The sequence below is a fragment of the Colletotrichum scovillei genome, assembly GCF_011075155.1.
Source record: "Colletotrichum scovillei strain TJNH1 chromosome Unknown Contig00001, whole genome shotgun sequence".
NCBI classification, from domain to species: domain Eukaryota; kingdom Fungi; phylum Ascomycota; class Sordariomycetes; order Glomerellales; family Glomerellaceae; genus Colletotrichum; species Colletotrichum scovillei.
In genome coordinates, this window is record NW_023336259.1 from 2,262,088 (window position 1) to 2,274,297 (window position 12,210).

Sequence of the window (12,210 nt, forward strand, 5' to 3'; positions counted from 1 at the left end):
CGAGGGTCAGCGGGATTCGCAGTGGGCAAACGGTGACGGCGGCGGCGACGGGATTCGTGTGCGTTGTGGAGACGAATGACCACGGGGTGGGGCCTGCTGGCTGGAGACATTTGAGGTGCTTGTCCTGCTGGAAGATTCATGAAGGGAGTGGCGGCGTGGTGGAGAATGGGTAGACGGTCACGAACGGTCTTCGGCTCGGGTGTTCGGCGCCTGGGAGAGGCTTGGAAGGTCTCTAGTGACGGAACGCCGAGAAGTCTGTGGCTTTCCCTGATGGATAGTTCATAGAGTTTGGTTGGTGGGCAGAAGCTTGGATAAGAAACTTGAACTTCCTCTCTCTAAAGACAGCAAGATCGGAGGCCGCGTAACGCGGAATGGTCCCCAACTGTGGCTGACAACGAATCACTGCGCAGTTTCCAAGTATCCACTCTACGTGTGGCGCGAGGCATGTTACGCCGTAGCCAATCACGGGCAAGGCGTATGCCCCACCCAATTTATTCAGGTCGTCAGGGTCCTTTCCGGTGGGAGAATGCAGAATACCTTACCTAGGTACCCCACCTCCGCCCGCCGCATCGCCGCATATTTCTTCCGGTCCTCAACAGTGATGGGATCTGTCCCAATGGGGTATAGCCCATAGTAGGCGCAGAAGGGGCAGGGATGCTTACGAATGATTCCAGCGAGAGAGAGAGAGGGAAAACTGCCTGGCTGTGGGCACTGCTGGTCCCCTTTCCAGCTGAGAGAAGAAGGCGCAAGAAAGGGTGCCATTGCGGTGGATACCGGCAACGTTGACCCATGGAGAAACGGCAAGAAAAGGGTTCTTGATGTTCTTCCATGGGGCATGGCACCCGCGGGCCAACAGACCTTCCGGATAGAACGAATAAAGCCTCAAATAAGACGCGCCCGATCTCTACGAATAGGGAGTACGGAGTAGTGTATACTCACGCACTAAGGGACTCTTCATCGCCTAGTACCGATACAGCTTTGTGGACAAGGGGAGCGGTAAATGAGAGTTCTAAGCATAGTTGGATTTAGAGTGTGGTCCCCCTCTAGGCTCTGCGACGCTGCGCGTTGGGCTGAGCCGGGGTAGGCTTGCGCCGCTTGCCAAGCTCGGCGCCAAGAGCTAGTACAAACGTGGACGGTTGAGGCTTGGGAAGTCGACGACTTGTCAGTCTTGAGTTAGCATTGCTAGCTAACCTCATGGTCTGCCGTGTGCCGTGTGCCGGTCAGCGACAAGTCACGGGGAGCTGTGTCTTGTTAGCTGGCCTCACGATGTTGCTTTGCAGTAGTAGTGAGATGATTAGTGAGTAAAGGAGTCAGTCGTCTCCCTGGAGGCCAGTGAGGGAGCCGGCAATGAGACACCGAGACATCGGGTGAGCGCCCAACCGTGGGGTTTGATTGGCATCGCTGGATCGTCGGAACGCTAATTGATGTGGGAAACGAGGTGACACTGGGGACAGTGACGATTGACCTGGATACTCTCGGTTGCGGTGTATGAGGTATGGAGACGGTGAGCCTTGAGGGGAGATGCTTTGGTTCCCTCAAAAACAACCCTCTCTCCTTCCTGATGCTCTTGCTTTGACTCTTGATGACCACTCCGTTTGGACAGGTTTTTGGTGTTGCACGAGTAGTGAGTCCCTAACGCCAATCGTGGCAGTTGACTGGGGCCAGTAGCAAGAAAGCTTCTTGTTCCATCTTGCTTACTAGAGGCTGGGGCATGTCATGAGTCGACACCCTAGATGGTTGTCAGAGCTTGGTGGACGAGAATAACACACGGGCGATAGCTCAAAAAGAATCATCAGCAAAAACACCAACAGAAAAAAAAAAAAGTCACAGACAATTGCCGGACAGGTGCCATATTGCGATGTGATGGGGATCGCGGGTTTGGGACAGCGACTACGACGGGCTAAATGGCGTTAAACCCTGGATGTCTTTTCCCGGTTGGGAAAGGCGCGGCTGGGTACCTCTTCAAGCCCGTGGGACGGATATGACCGACCGGCCGGGTACACCTGGCGGGGGGCCGCCTCTTTGAGATGCTACGCTGGTGATCAATTCGGTCACTGGTGTCAATCACTGTCAACTAATCCCTTCTTCTGCTCTCAGACATGCAACAAGGTAGTAGAGTGATTGACAAAACTGACCTCACCGGTCGCGGCCTTCCAACTTTCTCTCCAAGTTACTGCCGTCCAAAGGAGGGAGGGCAATAGCACTAGACGATATAAACAACGGGGATGCCGCCTGCCCGCGAGGTTGACACTGTCCACGGTTCGCATCGTAACTTTGGAAAGAACAACCTTGACCACTTGCAACGCCCCTTCCTTGAACTTCTACCTGTACTTCGTACTTGAATGTCATCACTCCTCCCCACTTTCAGCATAACGAACCGCACGTCAACAGTCAACGCAAACCACAACATTTTGACTCGAGATCCCCGCCTCCAAACTTGAGGATACTTTCCTGAGATCATCGTATCTTCCTCTTCTCTGACGAGACACACCTCCTCGACTCAACATCCCATAACACCCAAGCTTTTCACCTATTCTCGAACCTTGCAACCTGCGAATACCTTCTCACGTTCATCCTACCTATCCCCGCAAAGCCGTTTCAGCTTCGACTCTCGACGATAACAAACTTGGACCAAAGACGATACTTTTTGTCACTACTCCGTACTCAGCGTCTTGATTTTCTTCTTCACCATCATCTTCGGCACAATACCCAGCTTGTGTCCCCTACCGCGCGCTTGTTCAGTGGAGACCACTTTGGACCCCTCGACGTCTTCGTCATTCTGATTCTGCCACTCGACGCAAAAGCAATTTCATCGGGACATCCAGTCAACCCGCCCAGAACATACCACAGACAGCTGAGCGCCTGGTTAACACGGATTCAACTCTCCGTCCCGCTGCGCTGCGCTGTCTTGCCCAGACTCCCCGCCTGTCCTACCGCCTACCCAAGACAGGATTATTCCTCAAGAGGGTTCCACCGCTGACGCTCTGGCTCCCAACCGAGCGGAATACCGGCACACATCGCACCAATGGCCTTCGTCGCCCAAGGTAAGCCATGCCATTTTCCCATGTTTGCCATGTCTCTCAGTTTCTTGTCCGTCCCCCAAGCACACCAATCTCCATTCCTCGCCTCTTCTTTTCTTTCCATTTCCTCAACCCACTCAGTCCCCTCTTCCGTTTGCTTGGAACCCTTGTCGTCCACTCGTCATTCCACGATGCTCAAGAGAGGAAACTGTCCTCCGCCGCCGGGATTCCCGTGCTCTCTCGCAGAACGGAGGCTCCTCCACCTTCAGGCCACTCTACATTTTCTCTTCACTTGCACCACTTGTTGGTGTTTTTTTTTTGTTGGGACTATCTTTTCTCGGTAACTTTCCATGAAAGCCTGAGAATGGTGTGGCACCATCAGAGTTCGGAACATGACACTGCCAAACACCAATCGTCATGACTTCCATGTGCGCATGGTGTGCCCGAGTCCCTCATGCAGGTCATCCCAGGCTGCCGCTGGCTGGCTGTAAGCTGCTGGCTACTGCAAGTTGCTGCTCAAGTGTTTCTGCAGACCAAGCAAAACAACCAGCCAAAAGTATCCGTCCAAACTTCACCGCTGGTGTGAGTGTGTCTCTGAGCGAGTTTAGTGCTCCGGCTTCTGCGTTTCTTCCTATGTCCAAGGCTGCATGTCCTCGAACATTTGTTAGCTCTTCCCCGCCTCTCGTGCCGTACAACCCTGCCACCCCTAGTCACTGGCTGGCATTGCTGTGCTTTGCTGCGGCCCAGTCATCCCATCGCTGCTGCTGCGCTCGACTGTGCCTTTGCAAGCGGAAGGCCGAGCCCGAGCGAGCGAACAGCGCAGCGCAGCACCCAGCAATGGAGCGAGAGCGAACAAGAAACACCAGGGCACGCAAGTCAGACCTCGTAGGGATCCCCTCCAAGTCTCCTACACCGGGGCCATTCGTTACCCGCCGTGCACAGGAAATCCAAGAGGCGGAACGACGGTTACGTGTTTCCAGATGCGGCAAAACAAGAAGAGCCAAAAAAGCATAGGCCAGTGGCTACTCTTCTTCTGACTGCAACCTGCTCTAAATACCGTGACTATCCCACCCCTCCCCATCTGAGGCCCCATTCCCGCGGTTAGTTCCAGCTACTGTGTTCCATTCACACTATTGAGCGAAAAGAGAACGCCCAGAGGCGGATTACCGGTGCGGAGTCTCGCATTCTCATTTGCTCATAACTGCTGCTGCTGCTGCTCTCGTCTCGTTCCTGACCTTGCCGTTCTGGTCTCATTAACTGGTCTCGTCTTATTTGGGAGGGGATTCGTAATTGCCCAAGACGCTAAAGGATCAAACGGCAACACTCATCACCGAACTGCCTCAGCAAAGAAACCCCGACGGCGTCTCGCCCTGTTCTATTTTCCTCTCACCTTTCTGTCTCCCAAAACTTCTTTGTTCCCTCCTCTCTATTATCCAGATTTCCAGTTATTCTGCAACAGTTTTCTGTTACCTACCCACAACAAAGGGAGCAGCCTCTCTCACTCATCTGCGGTCTACTATTTGCCCCCCCGGCTTCTACCCATCTTATTTACCACCACCCCCCGACGCTACTATTCCACTGAATACTGGCCCCAAAAAAACTCCCCGCTGCGACCGCTACCTGACCTCCCACCACTTTATTACCGTCGATCTTCCACCATCGGTTCCCCCACAGTAAACTAAGATCGTATCTTCGCGCAGAGCCTCACACAATGACCAACACACCACGAAGTCCGTCGACCAAGAGCCAGGCTAGTCTTCGAGACACTGGCTTCCCTGAGCCTTTCAACGGAGGTGAGTGTTTGGAATGATATACAAGATTTACGATTTACATACTAATGAAGCATAGAACGCAACACTACGCTCCCGCATCCCGACGCCAACCTTTCGCCCAACGCAGTCATCTCGCAGGAGGATCTCGCTGGAAACCGAGCTCGCACACGACGTTCTTTCCTGCAAAAGCATAGACGCACCATCAGCCATGGACGCATCACTCCTCAAATGGAGGCGCTCTACAGCAGCGAAGCCCTTGCCGAAGCCGAAGCTGCCATCCTCGATGCAGATGTTCCGTCCAACACCAGCCAGTCTAGTCTGCCGGCTGCGGGACGCATGAGCAGAGACGATGCCGAGAGCATGCTTTCCCACAGCGGTGGCGACCTGTCGCCCGTCACATCGGCTCAGAGCAATGGACGCAAAGGCAGCCTGTTTAGAAAGCTTGGCTGGAAGAAGCCTTAGAGTCACATCTGCGATACGAAAATGAGGAGTCACGAAACTAGGCGGCGAACTATCGACCCGATGTACCGCGCACACGATTAAACGGCCAAAAAGAATTTGTAAAACAGACAAACCACAGCGCAAGCGCGGAGTTTTCTTTTGACTCGCAACACGGGGTTGGGCACAACCAAAGGCGGGCTTGGGATTTTGATTTTGGGAATGGATTTGGGACACGGAGTATAGGGATGGTACGACATCAGGGCATTGTTATCGAGGATATTGGTCCTCTGAATCTTCACCTTCACAGAGGGTCCTGGCGGATGGAAATTTGCATCACGAGGGACAATAACCTACGACGGTGAACAGACTATCGTTAAAACATAGTAATTCTATCGTTTAGTTGCAAGTCTCTTGCACTATTCACTTGGCCCTTTCTTCTGCCCTTCGATGTGATTATCGAGCCCCCACCCGCCAAAGGTGACATTGATTTTTCTTGACATGTGAGGCTACCCTTAGTCATTGAGGTATTTCCGAAGCAAAATCTAGCGAGCTCATGAACCCGCAAGCCAGACCCTCGTACCAATGACTAGCCCATCATACGAATCCCTCTTCTCGGCTCTCTACCCACATGGAACTCATCTTACTCACAGTCTTCATACTAGACCAGCCCCACCTCATCTCATCCCCCTCTGCAAACCCGAAGTCATCCCCTTGACATCCGGACAAGAAGCTTTAGCTGCCCCGGTAGGTGGTATAGCTATACGGGCTCAACAGCAACGGAACGTGATAATGCTGACCCCTCTTCACCGTGAACACCACCACGGCCTCAGGGAAGAAGGTCTCGTCCTCGCCGCCAAAGTAGGACGCCGTGTCGAACTTGAGCGTCCAGCGGGAGGATGTCGCGGTGGAAGCGGAGGCGGCCTCGATCTCGCCGAGGACGTCGTCGAGGGTGTAGACGGGGACTTCGCCGGACGAGGTGGCGGAGGAGAAGGGGAGCCAGGATTTGACGCGGCCGTCTTCGTCTGTGGTGGATTCGAATTCTTTGAGGATGCCGCCGGATGGGGCGCCGGGGGATGCCGAGCCGGAGGTGACGGTGTTGGCGGGGGAGGGGATGGTGGTGGAGAGTTGGACGCGGACGTTGCGGGCTGGTTTTCCGGCTGATGTGTCTAGGACGTGGCAGGTTATGCGGTCTTTTGTCTGGGTGGCCATTTTGGCGGTTGAGGTTGAGGTTGAGGTTGTGGATGTCGTTGTGGTGGTGTGAGGGTCGAGGTTTAGTTTGCTTCGTAGGGGCATGGGAAGTTAGAGATGGTTGTGGTGGAGGTTGGGCTGAGTTGGGTGAGTGAGTATGAGTGTGAGGTGGTGGTGGTGATGGTGGTGGTGGTGGTGATAGGTTGAGTGAGGTGAGAGGTGAAGTGAGGTGAGGCTCACGCTGGATGGCGGGGTAAAGTCGCCCTGCCTGCCTGCGTGTAAGGCGGAAATGCTTGGCTCTCCTGCCTGGTTGAAGTGGGGCGCTTTGTAGGACCTGAGTCCTAGGTGAAGAAGTACCGGGCTTACAACTACTGGTCTAAAATCCGATTTTTCAAGCAAAATTAGTAGAGGGAGTTTACAAAAGGGATATGCAGGCGGTTTGGGAAGAAACACGGGCGGCTTTTGTTCTGTCGCGGCGGCTATAGCATGTTTTTTTCCTTTCTTCGGGGGACCGAAGTCGGTGCCGGACGGCGCCGTGATGCGACGACGGGAGAATGGCGGGGCCCACAAATAAGATTGTACGGACACGGGTATGGCCCCGGAACCGAATGGCTTTTGAAAGGTGCGTCTTGAAATGCCTAGACCTCCCTTGAGTTAAACGATGTTCAACTCGATTTTAGAAACGCTTTTTTCATCTGTTTTCCCCTGATGCGCAGGATCAAAGATGGTGGGTATGGAACACAAGCTACATAGGCCTTCTCCTGATAAGAGATACTTGAAGGTCAGAACCCAAAAGGAGGTGCGCTTCATTTAAGCCTGCTTTTTATTACCGACCAAGATGTAAATGGATTGATAGATCTCTTAGATATGCAAAGCTAGGAATCTGCACTACGGCAGTATTTGGCAAATTTCCGTGCTGCCTTTTGATACCAACCAACATTGCCAGCTTTCTTGAGAACTCTCAAAGGGTGTCTCTGAGAAAGTCACCAATCCAACGGGCGACGGCTCCCTCTTCAACATTTGAGGTTGACACGCGATAGATTGAATAACTAACGTAGATGTATCATAAGGACCCCCTCTGCCTTACTCCGTAAATTAAAGACTTCCGTACTTTACGGCAACGCATCCGTGAGATGGTGGAAGGATGGGAGGGGCACAGACAAAAAGCTCCGGCACATGCCGGGGGGACAGAACGGGAGGCCCCGGCGGGTGGACCTGGATGTTGCTGGCGCCTTAGTACGCCTAGGTGGAAGTTTGAAGAGGTCTGGGCTTCTGTCACCGCGCCACAGAATACCACACCAAATGGCAGCATACGTCATTTGGCCTGTGCGCATTCCACGACACACACAGAGAGAGCCTATCGTGCTTATCGCAGGAACCCTGTTTGCCCCCAAACCAATCACAGACTCTACAATTGACGGCAGACCGTGATGACGAGCGGAATTCCTTCAGTCTTGAGGATACCAAGACGCCAACCTCGAGCCAAGAAGAGGCCAAGAAACCAAGAAGACCAAGTAGAAGCCAGGGAAAAAGCTCAGTTCGTTCGTTGGGTGTTGTGGTCTGCAAGTACGGGACTAACTAGGAAATCAGCGAAGTCAATGGCTCGTCCAAATCGTACCATGGAATCTTCTTTGGTGTTTTGAGTTTTTTACCAGTGCGACGGTCCGGATACCAAGCCTCTAAGACAGCCTAGACCTTTCGTCACTACGTATGGTGATGTACGATTTCGCCTTGAGGTTTCTAGTGTATTGAATCCCAGCAATGATGTACCTACCTTTTCGCACAGCAGGGAACCGTGATGTTCTTCGGCTCTTTCACGTTAGGTCTCTACTTGTGTGAGATGGACCGGGAGAGAAGCATTGTAGTCTCGATGCAATGAAGACGAATGAGACAGTACATAGGTCTCTTTTGATACTCTCTTCCATGTACCAGGTCCAGATATTCATACTACGTGTATCCGTGCCAAAAACACCAAGAAGCTTGGCTCGTCCCGGCTGACGTACGACACACGCGATCCACCACCACCGCACCAAGCAAGCGCGCAACACTCCCACATTGGCACATGAAAAGGGGAAATCACCGCCAAGCAGAGCCAAGTGTAAAATGAGCGCAACACGCATCTTAGTCCCGTTTCCATAGCCCAAATCCCCAAGAAAGCCCTGTTGGCCTTGCGTCCATTCAAAGATATAGACACCATGGTTGTCCGTCATATACTTCCTGTCCCCCGACCGTTTCTCCTCTTCAAATATCCATTCGCATCCATCGCTCTCTGGGTCACAGCGACTCAATAAAAGGAAGACAGACAGGCAGGCAGAAGAAACGTCAGTCCGTGAGGGTACTTGATCAGCAAAAGAACAAAGGCCTTCATGGCTACCCCCACAACCCACCCCGTCACGAACCCCAACGAGGGCGTCACATACCTCACCGAAGACGAAATCACCTCCTTCCTCGACGACCTAGACCACAACGGCGACGGCTACATCGACTACGCCGAGGTCGAAGCCAAACTCGACGCCGCCCACGACGAGCTCGCGCCCGGCGGTCAGGTAAAACCGCACCACGTCATCAGCCGTCACCCCCCTCCAGAGAAACCGAATCAGTCGTCAGACGAAAACCGCCTCCGTCATGAATTCCTCCGCTCCATAATGGGCCTCGCCGGCTCCGACGACAACAACGACACCTCCCGCTCCCACCGCATCCCCCGCGCCGCCTTCGCAGCCCGCGTCCGCGAATGGAAGATCCCCTCCCTAAAACAAGACGCCGACTCGGAATCCTTCCAACGTGACTTCATCCAGCACCTCCGCCTCTCCCGCCGCCTCCGAGCCTACTGGGCCGTCCACGGCCCCGAAATCGCCTTCCTCGGCCTCGTCGCCTCCTCCCTCATCGCCTTCGGCGTCTGGCAATGCGTCAAATACGCCACCACCCCCCAATACCGCGCCGCCTTCGGCTGGGGCGTCGTCCTCGCAAAGACGTGCGCCGGCATGCTCTATCCGACCTTCTTCTTCCTCATCCTCAGCATGTCGCGCTACTTCTCCACCGTGCTCCGCCGCTCCTACCGCGTTTCTCGTTTCGTCAACTGGGACCTCAGCCAGAGCTTCCACATCAAGATCTCATGCCTCGCGCTCGCGCTCGCGACGCTGCACGCCGTAGGCCACCTCACGGGCTCCTTCTACCACGGAAGCCGGCCCGAAAACCAGGACGCCGTGGCGGCGGTCCTGGGCCCGGACGCGGTGCCGAGGCCGTACGTCGAGTACGTCCGCTCGCTGCCGGGATTCACGGGCCTCACGGCGCTGGGGCTCTTCTACCTCCTCGCCCTGCTCAGCATGCCTGCCGTGCGACGTTGGAACTACGAGGTTTTTCAACTGGCGCACCTGCTCATGTACCCCATCATCGGTCTCATGATGGCCCACGGCACGGCGGCGCTGCTGCAGTGGCCCATGTTCGGCTACTTCCTCGCCGTGCCGACGCTGCTGATCCTCGTCGAGCGCGTCGTCCGCGTCGGGACCGGGTTCCACAGGATCAGGGCGACGCTGACGGTGCTCGACGGCGAGACGGTCGAGGTCGCGGCCACGATCCCCAGCGAGCGCATGTGGAAGTACAGGGCCGGGCAGTACGTGTTCCTGCAGGTGCCCGCCATCAGCGCGTTCCAGTGGCATCCTTTTACCGTCTCCATTTGCAAGGGGCGGGAGTTCCGGCTACATATCAAGACGGATGGGAACTGGACGAAGCGGCTCCGTGATCTGGGCGGGAAAGGAGAGGGAGAAGCCGATGCGGCAACGGAGATTGAGGTGGGTATCAATGGGCCGTTTGGTGCGCCGGCTCAGCGGTTCTACGATTTCAACCATACCATCATCGTGGGTTCAGGCATCGGCGTCACGCCCTTCTCGGGCATCCTCGCGGACCTGCAGGCGCGTGACGACGAGGAGCACGGGGGCCCGACGCACTCGCATCAGCACCGCAACCATCAACACCGCCACGACTCGGAGACGACCGTCGTGACGGAGAAGAAAGAGACCAACGAGCGAAAGGGTTCAGAATCGACAGTGGCGGCAGCAACAACAACAGAAGCCCCGGATGGGAACGACCCCACGAAGCCCCCTAACCCATCAGAAGCCTTCACCTTCGCGCCCGACTACCGCCGCGTAGACTTCCACTGGACGGTCCGCGACCGCAACTACCTCCTCTGGATCGCCGACCTCCTCAACTCGGTATCGCGAAGCCAGGACTGGCACCGCCGCCACGAGGGCCCATCCCAGCACCTCGACATCCGCATCGCCACGCACGTCACCCAGAAACGCAGGGACATTGTCACGCACGTGTACCGCTGGCTTCTCGAGATGCACCGCACCGAGGAGCACCCAGAGAGTCCGCTGACGGGTTTGCTAAACCCGACGCACTTTGGGCGGCCCGACTTTGATGCCATATTAGATAGGCACTACGAGGACATGCGGAGGTTCCGCGCCAGCAAGAGGATGAAAGCGAACGCGGGCGGCGGGGCCGCAGCCGACAGCACGGCAGGCGCAGGGGACGAGGGAACAGACGGGAACCACCGCAGCGAAAACAGGGACGCTAGAGCCGACGACCGCGGTAGTACCCGAGGCGCTAGCGGCGAGCGGCGGGACGTGGAGGAGGAGGACGAGGAGCTAAAGGTCGGCGTCTTTTACTGCGGAGCGCCGGTGGTCGGGGAGATCCTGGCAGACAAGTGCCGGCAGCTTACGGTGCGGGGGCGGCACGACGGCAGCAAGATTGAGTATCACTTCATGATTGAAGTCTTTGGGTAATGGATTTTCTGCTCCGCGCCTCCGTACATGTAGCTTTGGCCGATAGCTTGGCCTTTGTCAATGGTTGGATTGAGCAGCAGACTAGAGATATAGTTCGGTCGGCCGCACTGGCGGGCGCTGGTATTAGCTGTTGGTCTGAGTTGGTTCTGAGTAAGACCAAACGCAAAATAATTGAGAAGAACCACAGAGGCACAGAACAGCAAACTCGTCTGGGGAACCGCTCGTGAGTTCGGGATTCCCTAGATGATCCTGTCTCCCCGACAGGCTGACGTGGACAGGCGACGAATCCTATTCAGGCAGGCCACGAGTTAATTGTATGGGACAAACTGCGTTTTCAGTCCCACTACAATGCCTATCTGTCGCCGTCGTCGTCGTCTTGGTTTAATCCAGAACGTGCACGCGCGCGCGCGGCCGTCGGAACTCTCGCCCTGCGTGAACGAGGATATCGAGTCGGGTTCAGGCCCGTCTCAACAGACGGACGCGCGCCATCGTCTAGGGATCTGTCGTAGGAGAAAAAACTCGCAGGAACCTGTGCACAGGGAAGGGGAAAAAAAAACGTTGTCTCCCCGCGTCGGGCCCCCTTTCTCTCCTCTCTCTCTCCAACCATCATCCCTCGTCATAAGTCCAGGTCGGCCTTTTTTGCCGATGGTTCCATGAACCTGGACTATTTCTCTTTTTCCCGCACCGCAAAGTGTTTCTGGTTGGCCATTTTTATTTCTCCGACGAAGAGTCCTTGGACAAGGGTCCCGGGGTCTTGATGCCCAGTCGTCTCTACGGTGAGGTGCATGTTGCGCGACTCGCTCGTCCTCCGGTTCCCACTTGACACACGTCTTGTCTTGGTCTCGCCTTTACGCGCCAGATCTTCCCTCCCCTCTTCTCCATCCTCGGCCTTCTACCCCACCCAACCATGATCTAAATTCGACCATTGTGTGTGAGTGTGTGCCTAGTTTTCGATGTAGTGTTGCATTGTCAAGTGTTGGGCCTTTTTCTTTTCCCCTAGGGCCTAGT

General features: G+C 55.3%; 3 protein-coding genes across 3 annotated transcripts; 2 read left to right on the plus strand and 1 right to left on the minus strand.

Moving 5' to 3' along the window:
* The first annotated feature begins 2,146 nt into the window (after positions 1-2,146).
* On the plus strand, positions 2,147-5,543 carry HER10_EVM0010203 (uncharacterized protein). Its single transcript, XM_035479671.1, has 3 exons — positions 2,147-3,044; positions 4,721-4,813; positions 4,869-5,543. The coding sequence occupies exons 1-3, from the start codon at positions 3,026-3,028 to the stop codon at positions 5,252-5,254; spliced, it is 498 nt and encodes a 165-aa protein (XP_035338818.1). The 5' UTR covers positions 2,147-3,025; the 3' UTR covers positions 5,255-5,543.
* A 79-nt stretch (positions 5,544-5,622) lies between these two features.
* HER10_EVM0001292 (hydroxyisourate hydrolase) lies at positions 5,623-6,847 on the minus strand. Its single transcript, XM_035471047.1, has one exon. The coding sequence runs from the start codon at positions 6,524-6,526 to the stop codon at positions 5,966-5,968; it is 561 nt and encodes a 186-aa protein (XP_035337974.1). The 5' UTR covers positions 6,527-6,847; the 3' UTR covers positions 5,623-5,965.
* A 1,740-nt stretch (positions 6,848-8,587) lies between these two features.
* On the plus strand, positions 8,588-11,391 carry HER10_EVM0001097 (FAD-binding domain-containing protein). Its single transcript, XM_035470857.1, has one exon. It carries the CDS (start codon positions 8,788-8,790, stop codon positions 11,200-11,202), a length of 2,415 nt encoding a protein of 804 aa, XP_035337952.1. The 5' UTR covers positions 8,588-8,787; the 3' UTR covers positions 11,203-11,391.
* Positions 11,392-12,210: the final 819 nt, after the last annotated feature.

Excerpts from the sequence above, each read along its gene's own strand:
- HER10_EVM0001097 (XM_035470857.1), top strand. The coding sequence starts at position 8,788 with ATGGCTACCCCCACAACCCACCCCGTCACGAACCCCAACGAGGGCGTC.
- HER10_EVM0010203 (XM_035479671.1), top strand. Across the intron at positions 4,814-4,868 it reads CCCTGAGCCTTTCAACGGAG|AACGCAACACTACGCTCCCG; the intron begins GTGAGTGTTTGG and ends AATGAAGCATAG.
- HER10_EVM0001292 (XM_035471047.1), bottom strand. The coding sequence starts at position 6,526 with ATGCCCCTACGAAGCAAACTAAACCTCGACCCTCACACCACCACAACG.